At 42.1% G+C, this 14,893-nt stretch overlaps 1 protein-coding gene and 1 long non-coding RNA gene across 13 annotated transcripts; one reads left to right on the top strand and one right to left on the bottom strand.

Annotated features, from left to right (window-relative positions):
• Nucleotides 1–893: 893 nt before the first annotated feature.
• On the top strand, nt 894–8,008 carry LOC147966365 (uncharacterized). Of its 12 annotated transcripts, none has more exons than XR_015608876.1 (9): nt 894–1,078; nt 1,147–1,229; nt 1,614–1,740; nt 3,511–3,626; nt 3,754–3,948; nt 4,118–4,332; nt 4,649–4,748; nt 5,198–5,670; nt 7,730–8,008. It is a non-coding gene; the product is annotated as an uncharacterized LOC147966365 (long non-coding RNA). The 12 variants fall into 12 exon arrangements; XR_015608868.1 differs by having other exon boundaries at nt 1,614–1,760; XR_015608867.1 differs by having other exon boundaries at nt 902–1,229; nt 1,614–1,760; nt 5,198–5,408; nt 5,525–5,670.
• A 4,049-nt stretch (nt 8,009–12,057) lies between these two features.
• LOC147966364 (uncharacterized) lies at nt 12,058–13,076 on the bottom strand. Its single transcript, XM_087530801.1, has one exon. The coding sequence runs from the start codon at nt 13,036–13,038 to the stop codon at nt 12,058–12,060; it is 981 nt and encodes a 326-aa protein (XP_087386927.1). The 5' UTR covers nt 13,039–13,076.
• Nucleotides 13,077–14,893: the final 1,817 nt, after the last annotated feature.

The raw sequence follows: 14,893 nt of genomic DNA, 5'->3' as shown, positions 1-14,893 counted from the left end.
AAAGTAAATGAAGGAGTATCGAGATAAGTGAAACCCCCGCATAATGAAGTGCGGCAGGTTTCCTCTCTCTCTTAGTTCTTATGGTCTATTCCACCGTTTATTTCAAATACAGTCGGCACAATATGGACGATAGTAATATCGGTATAGTACATCCACTTTTAACAAAGCATGTGTGATTTTTTGTCTTGATAGTTGATACATAAACCGCGCGCAATGTTGTCCGCCTACCATCTTGTAAAAAAACAAAAAAAAAATGTAATGTCCGCGCATCTCAAACGAGTAGGTAATGCTTAAATGCACCAATAGAGTCCTTTGCCTCGGATTACAATGGGCAAATGCCCAAAAACATCAAGAAAGATGATTGTTGTTACAAAACGACGATTCCAGAGAGTATTAGTGAACAATCATTATAAAAAGAGATGATTCTCAAATCAATGAAAGCTCCTGATCGTTCAATCAATGATTTACCTTCTTAGAATTATGACGCATTGAAACACCCTTTGGTTCTCATACCATGACCCAACCTACGAATTGCATCTAAATAAAAAAAGACACATGTGGTAAGTAATCTGTAAACTAACTAGTACTCCCTCCGTCCTATGATATAAGAACGTTTTTTATACTAGTGTAGTGTTAAAAACATTTTTATATTATGGGACGGAGGAAGTAGTATTTTTTTCCTTTAAAAGACACGACTGGAGACATTGTACACATTGTACAGTTTTCAGAAACTGATCCGGTGAAATTCCTTCCTCAAAAAACGAGAGCTGGAAGCCTCCACGCCAAAAACTGCCCGACCGGGTTCTAAGAAAGAAAAAAACTGCGCGACCGGTGACACTCTAGATCGTACAACCACACCCGACGGTGCACGATCGTCAAAGCCGCGCCGCAAGTTGGAGACGCGCACGCAAGTTTTTTTGTTTTTTTTTTGAGGATCACGCAAGGCTTTCCCCGTTGCCCTGATCCCCTCGCCCACGACCCCAAACCTAGCCCCCTCTCGGCCTCATCCTCTCCTCCTCCTGCGCATCGCCGCCGCGCCATGGCCTCCCACGCCCCGAACCACCACCGCCGCCGCCAGGCAAGGCCATCGTCTACTGTCCACACCAATTCCCACCTCTGCTCACCATCTCTCTGTTCCCTTCACAGGCGGGACGGCAGTCGCCAGATCTGCGCTCACGCCGGACGAACAACGGCCGGCCGTCGCCCCCCGGCGCAGGATCTTCGTAAAGGTGACGCCTTTACCCCCCTAATCGCCCACTTCCTCTAGTTTTCATCGCCATAGACCTCTCCCCAGACGATTTGACTGTGGATCTGCGAATTACTCGGTCGTTTTTGCTTCGATCCGGGGTCTCCATGTCTGATTTGACCTCAAAGATTGGATTTTTATCGGCAGAGGGTTGGGATTTTTTGCCTAATTATCGCTTCCCCCATGGGTAGTTCGTTCTAGGATAGGTTGGATCTAACTGCGGCGCTGCCTCTTTCTGGCCAATTTTCAACTTCTTGTGCCTTTTTCTATCTGATGATGCTACCAATTGGATGACTTTCTTTTCTGTGGATCAAAATCATGTGGTGAGCAGACCTAGCTGATTGTTTTCCATGTGTTCAATTTGCAGAACCGGGAAGTGGATTTCGTGATGGAGACTGGTGCCAGGAATAGATGCATACATGAAATCTATACATAAATACACGGAGAGTAGTGCCAGGGATCATGAGGAACCAAGATGCTTTTCAGCTGATAATGTATAAGTGATTTTCTTCAGGTATCATTAGTATGTATGTCTATATTGTTGTTTCTTCACCTTCTCCTAACCTGTGCGTGATAACATGCTCAGCAGTTTCAAGATGGTAGATCATATTCTGATCATGATTTCTTCTACCAGTTTATAATTCAATGTTTAGAAAAGCGTCAAGCCTAAACGAAGCGGAAAGAGCAATGGGCGCTTAAGCGTTCTAAAATAATAGGCGATAGTCTGGCTATTTTTGAATAGCATCCTGCAGGAAAGTAGGACACCATAGCACATTGGGAACTGAAATATATAGCATATATAAGATGCAGTTGGCGTAGGTTTGCATCATAGCAAATAGCATCAGGCTCACACAGCAATCGAAGTGACAGCGAAAATGCAGTCCAGTTGAAATAGACATAGCTTAATAGAGATCATGTGGCCAAAATTTGGCCAGAATTTTGAGGAAATAGTTCCCAAACTGATCCTAATGTTAATTTAATAAGATAAATGGCATATTGCCGTTATTGCACAAGTGGCAAAGCAGAAGTAGTTCAAAAACAGCCACATTCTGGTTTTTCTTTAAAAAACTTCATCTACGCCCTAGTTTCTGCGTGAGGTGTTTTACCATTGCTCAGCACTTAAGACTACAATTAAAAATGATTTCTTGAACACTGTTATAAATAGGCACCAGTAAACCTAAGAGATGCTAGCTCGTGTTTCATGATGATAAATAGGTAACAGTATCATCATCTGCATCTTATATACCCTAGAAAATGATATTGTCTTATCGTTTGACTCTATTGCTGCATCATTATCAACAATGGGACGTGCACCAACAACGAGTATGGTTATGGTTTTTATGCTCGTTGTCGTCTAAATTGAGAACAACGTATGTACCGTGTACTTAGGTGCCACTGATTTTTTACATGCAAGCAAAATTTGTAAGGTGGGTGAATATCGAGTTACAATCAAGCAACTATAGAAAGGTCTAATTCAAGGGTGGTAGTTCTTTTGGGAAGCGCCTTCGTTGCCAAATGCTAAGCTATCTTAGTTTCCTGTCCTTACAAGGTTAGCCACGATATCTCCATGTCCAAGTTAAGAGACTTGGGCGCATAGCAAGCCTAATCATACTAGCTTTGGTTAAAACCCTACAAAAAAATGCAACACCATTTCCATTCCATGGCAAAGTTACAGCAATAGAGAAACTTCAGAAGACATATAAGGGATTGACTTTTCTTAGCTTGTTATATATTCCCTCCGTTTGAAAATAAGCGTCATGGTTTTAGTTCAATTTGAACCACGACACTTTGGAACGGAGGGAGTATGTGGTTTTGCACTGTGCTAATGCTAGCCTCTGCTTGGAACTTTCTGCTAATAAGGGAGTCAGAAAAGTAAATTTGCATAGCAAGCAGACAGAGAGCTTAGCTGACTGGTGTTTTATCTTGTTCTGTTACTTATATAGCCTACTAGTGAAGAGGCTTCCCTCTGTAATGTGTACCACTGATGCTTGATTGTCTTTGTTAATCTGATAAGATGACTTCCATCATGTCGAAGCAGACATAACGGACGTGCTCTCGTGATACAATCTTAATTTATTGTGCTAGGTTATGCATTATCAGCACTGCCTCTATTATACTTTTGTGCAATTTTGTCCTGTAATAGAATATATATGCCACTATTATATTCACCAATATTTTTTCTCGGTCTTTAATCTCTAAGCAAGATTTCTATTTTGCTGGCTTTATCCTGATTTTTTTTCTCACTTGTCTGGTAAATGGAGCAGATGGACTTGTGGTCGGAGTTGTTTCATCATTGGACAAGAAATTGGAAGTTAAACCACGTTTTTTAAAGATTTTTTTCTAGAAGACAAGTACCCAGCAGAATTCCCTTGCAAATATAGTAAGAAGACAATGCATTCATTTGAAGTATAAAATCAGTTGCTGTTGATATTTTGCAATTCAAGTGTTATATTTTTGTTAGTTTTTAGTTAATCTTATTCTCTATAGTACTAACAATTTTTTTGCAGGCTATGGTCTCATTTCAGAAAATAAAAGGTGTTGAAGTATGCTTCTTTGGCATGTATGATTTGGTGCAGAATGTGCAGGACCCAAACCAACTTTAGGGTTATCTGTCATATATTGATTCTGTCAGATTCTCTAGACCTGGCGTAAAAATAGTGTCCAGGGAGGCCTTGCGGACATGTCTCCATCATGAAATTCTGGTAATCCACTATTCTAGTTGGTTCTTTTTTTCCTAATTTCTAGAAAGCTTTGGTATGCCAATCAGAGCGTAATTGGTTTCCTAAGTCCACCATGTATGCAAACTTCAGTTTCATTATTTTGGAATACCTTTTGCTCTTAGTATAACATTACTTTTATATACTCATACAGATCAGTTATCTTCAGTATTGTAAGCAGCGGGTATTCACTAGATGTTACATTCGGGCTTTCCCACCTTTGAAGGGTGAAAGATAACTGCAGCTCGCTTGCCATATTTGAGGGAGATTATTTGCCAGGAGCTGCAGAAGATACGATCAACAAGCTTTTCCTCGAAGATGATAGAAAGTAAAGAAGACCATCACAAAAAGAGCTTTGAGAGCTGAGTGGTAATGCTTCCGAGGACACCTGATGCTAAAGATATACAAGTAGTTCCATGGTACTTCTTTATGCACCAAACATGCCTCAGTTCAGTCGTGCCACATGTTATTCTTAGCAGTCTAGTTGCAGAAGATACTGTTTGTTGTATGATTACTATGCCGCCTCTTGGATACTTGATTTAGTATGCTTTTCAAGTGCTTGTCCATACTTTCAGTACGCAAGTATGATTAAGGAACAAGGGGACCTACCATCCTTATACTGCTATATATTTTCAGCAGTAAAAATTCATACTAGTTGATTGAGTTTATTTTCTAAACCATTCAGAATGTCAATGAAGAATGAATATCTGACAAAACACGGATGGTCTGAAGAGGCAAGGACGCTATGAACCATGATCTTGATGGGAGGTTCAAGGAGTCCACAGGTAATATCATTTTCTTATTGCTTTCTGATACTGAACAGTATGCTTAGTTTGGCGTTCTAGTGGATATCGTTCAGTGTAACTTAAAGCATCTTTATAGGCATAGCAGCAAATTCTTTGAGAATTGAAAAAAGTCCCAATTGAAATCTTCACATAACAATAAATTCAGTTAGCATATATCAAAACAATTGTCCATGGATAGAATACTGCACCGATGAATAGAATAGCTGAATAGTAGAACAGCTGAGCAGAGTAGTAGAACAGCCAAGTAAAATTGTGCACTGTTCTATGCCGGCACTGATGAGTTGTCCTTGTCAAATACTGAGAAGAGTAGAGTAGCTGAACAGTAGAACAGCTGGATAGCTGTTTATTGAGATTTTCATTACTGTACTAGAATCTACTTGAAGAGTTCAATTGTTTTACTTGCACCGATTACTTTTTTTTTGCACCAGGGGCGCTCTCTTTCTTGTCTTGGGCGTTCTTCCTCTTGTCTCGGCGCGCCCTCTTTGCAGCTCGATTAGCTTTCTTCTGTGCCGCCTCCTGCTGGCGGTTCTTATCCTCAAGAAGTTGTGCTGCCTTCTCGGCGGCATGCACTCGGTCATGGTTTTGAACCACCGAGAGGATAAACAGTCCTTTCAGGTCATGCTTCGAGCAGTTTATGGGGTGCACCGCCATCTGAACCTGTCAATTCAATTGTACTGATTAATATAATATAAAAAAATGAACATGACAGTTCATTTGGGTATTGTGGTATGAACATAATTTTTTTTCTGCCTCAGATCTGTCTTATGATTCCTAGATTGAACTGGGCAAGAACAAGAACGTGGTAGTCCATGAAGATCGGACTCAAAGAAATGTAGGTGACCAACATGTAATGGAGAGCCGTGGAGGGAGTTAAAAGTGAAGAATTTGGGAGTTGCCCCAGGTAAAAACATTGAAACTCTCCCCAATAAAGTAGAAACACCTACTATTCTTAATAGTGTGCATGATAAGTTAGTAAACATTGCTGTTGGTTTGGGTTTTAATTTAGGAAAAGACTCTAGATATTGGAGAAAATGTTCAACATTTAAAATCCTTAGAGGTTGCTAGAGTTGCTATGTTTAATGCCAGTAATGACTAATGATAAAAATAGAACTCCCTCCGTGCGGAGTTACTTGTCGCTCAAATGGATGTATCTAGCGCTATTTTAATGTTTGATGATACATCCATTTGAGTACATGTAATTCCGGACGGAGGGAGTATTATTAAAAAAAGAGAACAAAGTACAAAGTATATAATTACATAAAGATACTTTGTGAGGAGATATAGAAGCAAAAGTAAAGATATACAATACAAGACACTTAATTGTTTTAAATGGCTGGACTTTTTTGGAATGCCAGGGGACTAGGTGGCCCGGTGAAATCTATTTTTTATATATAGTGCTATTAATGAACATAAAGTGAGGTTTGTTGGTGTACAAGAAACTAATAAACAACATTTTACTTTGTCCTGACGATCACTCTTTTAATTTTGACTATGTACCCTCTGTGGGTCAAGCACTTGGTTTATTGCTGGGAGTTGATAATGACCATTATATTATTTGGATACTGAAAAAGGCGCAATTCATATTAGATTTTTTTGTTCAGAATAGACGTACTGGGGATAAGATGCATATTGTAAATGTTTATGGAGCCCCTCACAATAATCAGAAAGAACCTTTTCTTGTATAGTTAGTACATATATTTTGTTTTAATAATTTTCCTACTATTATTGGTGGGGATTTTAATATCATTAGAAAGAGGAGTGAATCAAATAGGTATAAGCCTTTGAATAAATGGTCACACTTGTTTAATGCTATTATAGAGCATTGGGAATTGAGAGATTAGAGCTAGCTGGGAGATGTTTTACCTGGTCCAATAATCAGGAGAATCCTGTGTGAGAAATTTCCTATGTCTTTAACTTGAGTTTATGTCCACTCCTGTTTTTTAGTGCTTTGCCTAGAGTGCTGTCAGACCATTTCCCTTCGCTCCTGGATTTGGGTCTAAATCAGCCAAAAATAGTACTCCCTCCGATCCATGAATTATTTATGGATCGGAGGGAGCAAGACCTTTTAAATTTGAGTTGCGTTGGTTTTTAATAGAGGATTTAGATGCTGTAGTTTTGAATGTTTCATGTGACGTCTATTGTGGTAGAAACTTGCAAGACCAGTGGCAATATAGAGCTAGAAGGCCAAGGAAAAAACTTGAAAGGATGTAACTTAAATTAAATGTGGTTTTATGAAAAACAGAAAGTTTATCGAACTCAATGCATTGATGAGATTGATAAAGAAAGTGAATTAATAGGGCTGCGTAGAGATAAATATTTAGCTAGAAAAGATCTAGAGGAACAAATACAGAAAATCAACGAAGAAGATGAAACTAAATGGCCGCAGAGATCCAAAGAAGAGTTGCTAGTGGGAGCTGCTTACCTCATATTTTATGTCTAAAGCTAGTAGTAGAAAAAGGAAGAATAAAATTGTATCCTTTAGGAATAGTAGTAATGAGATGGTTCAGGGGGATAAAGCTTTACTTTTATTTCCTACAGATTTTATAATTGCTTTACTGCAGGGATGCTAAACATCAAGTTGGATATTGACATGCCCAGTGTGTTAGATGATCCTGATAGGAAAATGCTACTCCCTAAAACCACGAAATTTGAACTAAACCACGACACTTATTTTGGATAATGGAGTGCCAGATATTATTATTTTTACACTAGAAGAGGTTAGGGTATTTCTTTTTGACATGAAACACAATAAGGCCCCTGGACCAGACGGTCTGCCAATAGAGTTATGCTTCGAAATGATTTACTAGCTTTATGAACTGATTTCTATAATGGAAAGTTTGATCTGGTCATCGTGGAAAGGCGGGAATTCTGCTCCTCTTAATGGTGTTTACCCGCATGAACCTACTACTTTTTTTTTGTTCCAAATTGCTTATTGGATATCCAATTGGTCTGGGATGCAGAAAAACAGAGGAGGCTTCTACTTCGAGCCGTGGCGGCTGCTCATTAAAATTGCCACAAGTTTCTTTGATGAAAGAAGTGGATGGGAACTAATGACACGCAGAATTGGAATTGGAATTGTGAACTAATGCTCATTGGAGTAACTAATCTGCTGAATGTTGCCAGCCTGCATTATATTTTGGATCGACTGTTTTGGTAGATGTGATTTCGTTGTGTGTTGCATGCCACATGTTGCTGGGCACTCATGTTGGATGACCCTGGGGTATAGATTTTTTGGCACAGGTGCTGCTGTTCAGTGTTCTGTTTTTCTTTTTGCTTTCGGAACCTCTTATATGTGTCCTGAGCAATTGCCTGTCGTTTTTTTTTCTTATCAATATGAATAAAATCGTTATTTCCGAAAAGAAACTGATTCTAGATCGGATCTGTTTTCCAAACAGAAATCTATTGCAAACCCTAGACCGGATCTCATGTTGCAAAACCCCAGACCGGATCTCATGTTCCAAAACCCCAGACCGGATCTCATGTTCCAAACCCTAGACTGGACCCGATCTTCCAAACCCTAGATCGGATCTGATCTTCCAAACCCTAGATCCTATCTGACGCCAGACCGGAATCAAACCCTAGATCGGATATCTCATTACAAACCCTAGATTGGATCTCGAACCCTTGGATTGGATCGATACAGCACGAAACATGTATTCGACCCCAAATTGGGGCGACCTGACGAATCGAGGGGAGGGAATCGAGGGACGAATCGGCGGGAGGGGTGGAGCGGAACCTGCTCGGAGTCTGGCTGGGGATCTCAGGGCTCCGGTGGCGTCTGGCTCCGGGCGCTCCGGTGGGGTCTGGCTCCGGAATCTCGGGCGCTCCTGTGGGGTCGTGCTCCGTGGACGGAGGCGTGTCCTGCTCGTCCTGCGCCGCGAGTGTCGGTGCGATCGATCTGACGTGGCTGGTGACGATGGATGACGGGTTATTTATTTATATAGTTGGGATTAGAGTTGGCCCGGTTTCCGGCGGCGAGGGGATAGTTAGGAAGCGCCTAAGGGCTGTTTGGTTTGCTTGCCACGCCTAAGGGCAATTGCAACGCACAACCCCAATTCGCCCCAAATCATACGACCGCGTCCGTTTGAGGATAAACGACAGAACAAACAGCCCAATGCACGGAAGCAAATAGATCAACGTCCGTTTTCGGTTCACTTTCAATTCATTTTCGGCTTAACTTTGGGCCGCGTTTGCGGTCAAACAGGCACACGTAGACGGACGCGACGTGTGCTTCTGTCCTCCTCTAGCCCGCCCATCGGGACACATATGCCTCCTTTTCTATTCCCCTTTCCCACTCTAGCCGCACCCTCGCCCCACTCCCTTCTCGTCCCTACCCGCCACTGCCGTCATTTTTCTTGGTCGTGTCGCTGTCCAGCACGACCGCTCGCCCCTACCCTTGTTGCAACCTCGTTTTCTCGACACCCCGAGCTGTCCAACCCTGGCCGCCTGATTTCAGCACATCCGGCGGCCGGATTTGGAGTGGATCCGGCCGGATTTGAGCCCACCTGGTTGCCGAAGGCCGCGCCATGCCATGGACTGGCCAGGTACCGGACCGCACAGCCCCGGCAACGCCCCCAAGCCACATGCAACTATTGACTCCGCCTCTAGTCGCTCGGATCTACCCCATCCCCAGTTCATCGGCAAATACATCAACGACCGTTGTCCGGGCTCGGTGCTAGCCCAAAGGCTCATCGGCGCACCGTTGTCACTCGTAAAGTGCGACGACTGTCCACGGACGGTCGTGCGCCGCGTGTCTACAACGTCGGAACATCTCGGATGGGTGTTCGTCAAGTGCAAAAATGATGGAGTATGTGCTAGTTTAGCTTCGGTTGTGCTCCCGGATTCGGTGCATTTTGCTTATACTCAAATTTATATTGTGTAGGAAGGTTGCAACTTTTGGTATCGGGAAGAAAAATACATCAATCTATTGATAGAACGAAATTTGATTGATGTCCGTGCACTTGTTGCTAGAATAGAGAAGCAGCGTCTACTTCTTTAGACTCGAAAAAAAAGAAGCATGCAAGATCGAGAATCCGCAGATCAACAATGAAGGCATCGAGAAGATACTAATCCAGCTTGCGGGAGCAGCTATGGAACTTGGATATCTTTTAAAATGTCTTCTTGTGGTTCTTGTTTTCTTTTCTTTCTATTCTAGTCAAGATTTGGTGAATGTACTCCAATGTATAAAAAAAATTGATGATGAAAATAATAAGAAATGTGGCGAAAAAATGTATGCGGACAAGATGCGGTCGAGTGTTGGGTGCACGACCGGCATATCCAGAAATACGGGTGGACGCCGCCCCATTGCCACTTCAAACACACGAAATCTGGACAGAACAGACGTCCGTTTGGGGTTGTGCGTTGGAGTTTCCCTAAGCTTGGTCGTGCCACAACATTTTAGGGGTTGATTGCTCCTCGTCACATTTGCGGTTTGTCACACTTTTTATCATATTTTTTAGCTACATGGTCCATATGTCATAGGCTCATTTTTTTGTCAAATCTTGTCACATTTGTTATGGTCATTTTTTAGGCTACACTTTTCGTGGCAGCCACACTTTGCCTAAGCTTTACTTGTGGCAGAATTAGTCATGAACCAAACATGTCCAAAGTTTCATGGTGTGATGAGTGTACGATTTGATGTGGACGAAGCTAACTTTTGATTTTATTAAACTATAAGGGCATCTCTAACATTACCCTCAAAACATATATAAAATTTGTCCGCGAACTAGTTCAGATACGTCCATGGACACGAATATGGAAGCTGACCATCCAACCTTGTTCCCTAAACACGCGGCCTATTTTTATGAAGCAACACTCAAAATAATTATAGAAAATATTATAATTCATCCGAGACAATGGGATTTTCAACAAGTTTTTTGAATTCATCGGTTCCATATTTAACGATACCCGAGCCATAATCCGCGCATGTTGTCCCACTCAATGTGCCCCTTGAACTTCATTTAACAATGTATGAACGTAAATGGTCTATCATCGGTCCTGTGGTACACACCACAACGCATCCGGGCTATCCAACATGATGATTATCAAGTTGCAGTATTGAGTGAATCAACGAATTGGCCAACACACAGAGCAATAAGAAGCAAAACACCATCTCAATCGTTGATGAGCCTGATGGCCACCTTCTCTTCACCCGTGCAATCAAACCGGAAAACTTCATGATGAAACTAGAGATGGTGTACCATCAATGGGCTAGCGACTTCATATTACATTCACGGATCACGTGCAAGTCGCAGGGCGTGAAGTGCTTTTGCTCATCAAACAAAGCATGCACGTTTTGCCAAAAGGTCGCCCCCCTTGCCTCATGACTACAAAGCCTATATATACGACCTTCTAGTCTTCCACGCATCGTCGAGTACCCCGCCATCGTGCTTACTCTAGAAAACAACAAGGTCAACAAAAAAGCTCAATCACATTTGACCTAACACCTACCGGGCGTGGTGTTGTCCTCCATGGACGACGTCGGCATGAGGGTGGAGGGCACCTGGCTGTGGACGGATCCTGGGTGGACGGCGGCATAGTCCAAGGCAGTGTGGTGGCCGAAGAGGTACATCAACGGCGGCACATGATGAGGGTGCAGATGCAGACTAAAGAGGGAGTAGGGGCAGAGTGGAAGAGAAGTGTCCAAAAGGGGGATTTGAGTGGGCCTTGAGTGTCGGAGTTTTTCGTGGCAGAGGTCCAGATGCTGGGAATTCGAACAACCGGACACGTCCATGGACAAATACACATCGGATGACAAATTATGTCCGAACAATTCGGTCTAAACATAGGCACATGTTTCGAGGGATGGCGTTGGAGATTCCCTAAGTGTGTTTATTGGACAACCATCTGGTTTCGTCCTCTCCATCTCAACCGGTGAATTCGAGATAAGTCCCCGAAAGACCATCTCGATGAGGATGCGTTGCCATCAGCCAAGCGCCGCCTACGTAAGGACCCAATCCTACCCTTATCTACTAGTCGGAGCACAATATTGGCGGAGATCGAAGGGACGAGGGAAAAAATCTGATTACAATTTTCAATGATAATAATTAAAAAAAAAACCTAGTTCTCCTGCAAACATTGAAGGACATACATCCATCGTGTCTCGGAATTTTGATTCCAAATCTGACATGTATCTCAAGAAACAAATATTAAAATGTGGCACTGGACAATTATGTGTAACAACTGTAAACACACTCATGATCAAGCTAACCACACAATGTTGTTCATCAAAATAATAAGATAACCGCACAATCTTGTTGATGAAAATAATCAAGATAACCACACAATCTTATTCAATTGGTCCCGGATGATGTGGGGAAACCAACCAAAACGGTGGGCGCGATAGCTCCGACGTGGTACCTTGGCACTCGTGCACTAGCTCCTTGTTTGATCCAATGTCATACATGTGTAAACGTTTGTCGAAAGGGCTCAACCAATACAAGGTGTTGGGACGCAATCTGAACTTGTTGGCCGGACACCACGCTGCGCTCGAGCTCATAATACTCGCAAGTATTGCCCGACCGCCGATGTTGCTCACCCTGACACTTGTTGATCTGGCAAAACCCATCTTGTACACGGCAACATCGATGATTGTGTGCATATCGAAGTCCGAAAAGAAGATAGACACCATGTGAAGCTTGCCATCAAGGTCCAAGAGAAAGTAATACGAATGCACACAGTCTTCATCGTTCGGAGGGAAGGTGAGTTTGATCCCCTTGGTTTTCACAGTGCTCAACGTCGGCTCCGGCGAGAACTCGAGCACGCCGTACTTGCTATGGTGGATTGGGTAGTAAAACTTGCCATCGTACGGTGTCAGGCCCAAGATGTGCCCCTTTTGCCAGCACCGGAATTCTTTGATCACCACCAACTTGCCCCCAAGATCATACTCGTGCCGCACCCACTTGGGCGCCGTCGAACCGACGTGGCAGTACCACAGGACGCTTTCTTCTGGCTCGGTCAGGACCACAGTGCAGCCGTCCGGACCGGTGGGATCGCCGGACAGCACGCAGTCGGAGCCCATTGCCGGAGGTTGCGCCAGCGACGGCAGCGCGACCCGGCCGTGCTCGGGGTCCCGCGGGTCCCACAGGAAGGTTGCTGTGGTGTCTGGGTCTCGGGCGAGCACCCAGCCATGGGCGCTGACCCAGTTCTGCTTGGTTAGGAGCACCTCGATCTCACACGGGCGGTGTGCGCCGTCGGCGGCGCCGTACAGCGTCGTCGGCTGGTCGTCGCCGTACTCGAAGACGAGGCACGGTAGCGACGGGTTCGCCATGATTGGCCGATTGCCGCGCGCGCTTCGCAAGGACCTGGCAGGGCTGATTGATATCTCTCCATCGATGAGCCGTTGCGTGCCTTAAATAGGTGCCCGCCGGCCTGAGCCCTGGCGAGTCCGAGTCGGTTTCACGTACCGACGTGGCGTAGCACCTGGGTTCGATTCTAAATCAAAACCAAGAGCAAGCTGTACGTGGTCGTGGACTCGTGGTCACCGCGACCCGACCGAAGCACGCGCACCTATCTACTGATCTACTACATACCTGAATTTTGTAACCACTGGTGCTAAAACTTGGCACGAAAAATCACTTTGATGTCAAAACTTGCGGCATACTTTGCTTTGGCGTGCATATACGGTGCAAAGTACACGGACAGTGTGCTGATTATGCACGCCACGTGGCTGGCGTAGGACCCGCTGTCAGCTACTGAACCAAACATATGGGCGTGTGGCCTGTTATTTTTATAGAAAACCCCTCGGAACTTTTTTCTTCCATCTGTCAGCAACCCCACAAATATGTGCAAAAATTGTGTCCGGGGCATTAGAACCTGTGATCTGGAGAGCAGAGGGGCGTGTGCCTAACCAACACACCATGAAGAGTTTTCTGTTCAATGTCGATACATACACTATATATCATTTAGGAATTAAGCGGGCTGGAGAACCTACGCCCCTTTTGCACTGAATTTTTTTCTTAAAAAACATACAAATTATTTGTAAATTATAATCTTGTTTTATAAATAAAAATATATAATTTTTTCATAAAGCATATTAGTGTAGTATATAAAAGTGCTCATGCTTTAAGATTTTTTTCTGCTTCTATATAATTTAATAAATGCTTACATAAGTTTAAAACTGTTCATAGTTTTAGAAAATACTAAAGTAGTATATAAAAGTGCTCATGCTTTAAGAATTTGTTTTTTGTTTTTATATATTTTAATAAATACTTACATAAGTTTAAAAAGGTTCACAGTTTTAGTAAATATTAATGTAGTATATAAAAGTGTGCATGCTTTAATAATTTGTCTATATATTTTATTAAATGCTTACATAAGTTTTATAATGTTCACAGTTAAAAAATATATTAATGTAGTATATAAAAGTTTTCATGCTTTAAGAAATTTTCTATATATTTTAGTAAATGCATACATAAGTTCAAAAATGTTGACAGTTTAAAAAAAATACTCATGTAGTCTATAAAAGGGTTCATGCTTTAAGAAACATATATTCATGTATTGTAAAAATAGTTGGATCAGATTTAAACCAGTGACATGTAGTCATCATGTGTGCGTCACCACCCCACCCAACAGCGTTATTTTCTTTTCAGAAACTTATAAAATACATGTAAATTATAATCTTATGCTACAAATATTATATATGTATATATAACAATAATACATTATGCAATTATTCATGCATTATTTCAAAATTTATCCATAGAAATAAATTCTAAGTTTCAAAATTGTGCATGTAATAATTTTCAAGTTAAAAAAATGTCAAAGTAATTAGATAGTTTTCTATATAGTTAAGTAAATAATAATATATATTTAAAATGGTCATGCTTTTAATAAAATAATTACGTAGTATATAAAAGTGTTAATATTTTTTAATTTATATTATATATAACACATGATTATAATTTGCATATAATTTTTTAAAAAAAATAACAGTGCAAAAGGGGCCGTAGGTTTCCAGCCCACTTAAGGCCTGAGGATATATAAAGTACGTATATGTGATTTGACCGAAAATGTTTCTAGGTTCGTTGGTCAGACATACGACCCTTCACGCAGCTGGTCGTTTGTTCGAATCCAGCCGGCCATTATTTTTGTACATAAATTCTGGGTCGCTGACAGATGGACCT

This window comes from Triticum urartu, chromosome 6A (assembly GCF_056163025.1).
Source record: "Triticum urartu cultivar PI428250 chromosome 6A, HENAU_Tu73, whole genome shotgun sequence".
NCBI lineage: Eukaryota > Viridiplantae > Streptophyta > Magnoliopsida > Poales > Poaceae > Triticum > Triticum urartu.
The sequence above is the reverse complement of the archived record's forward strand: the minus strand, read 5'-3'. Positions and strand labels throughout refer to the sequence as shown.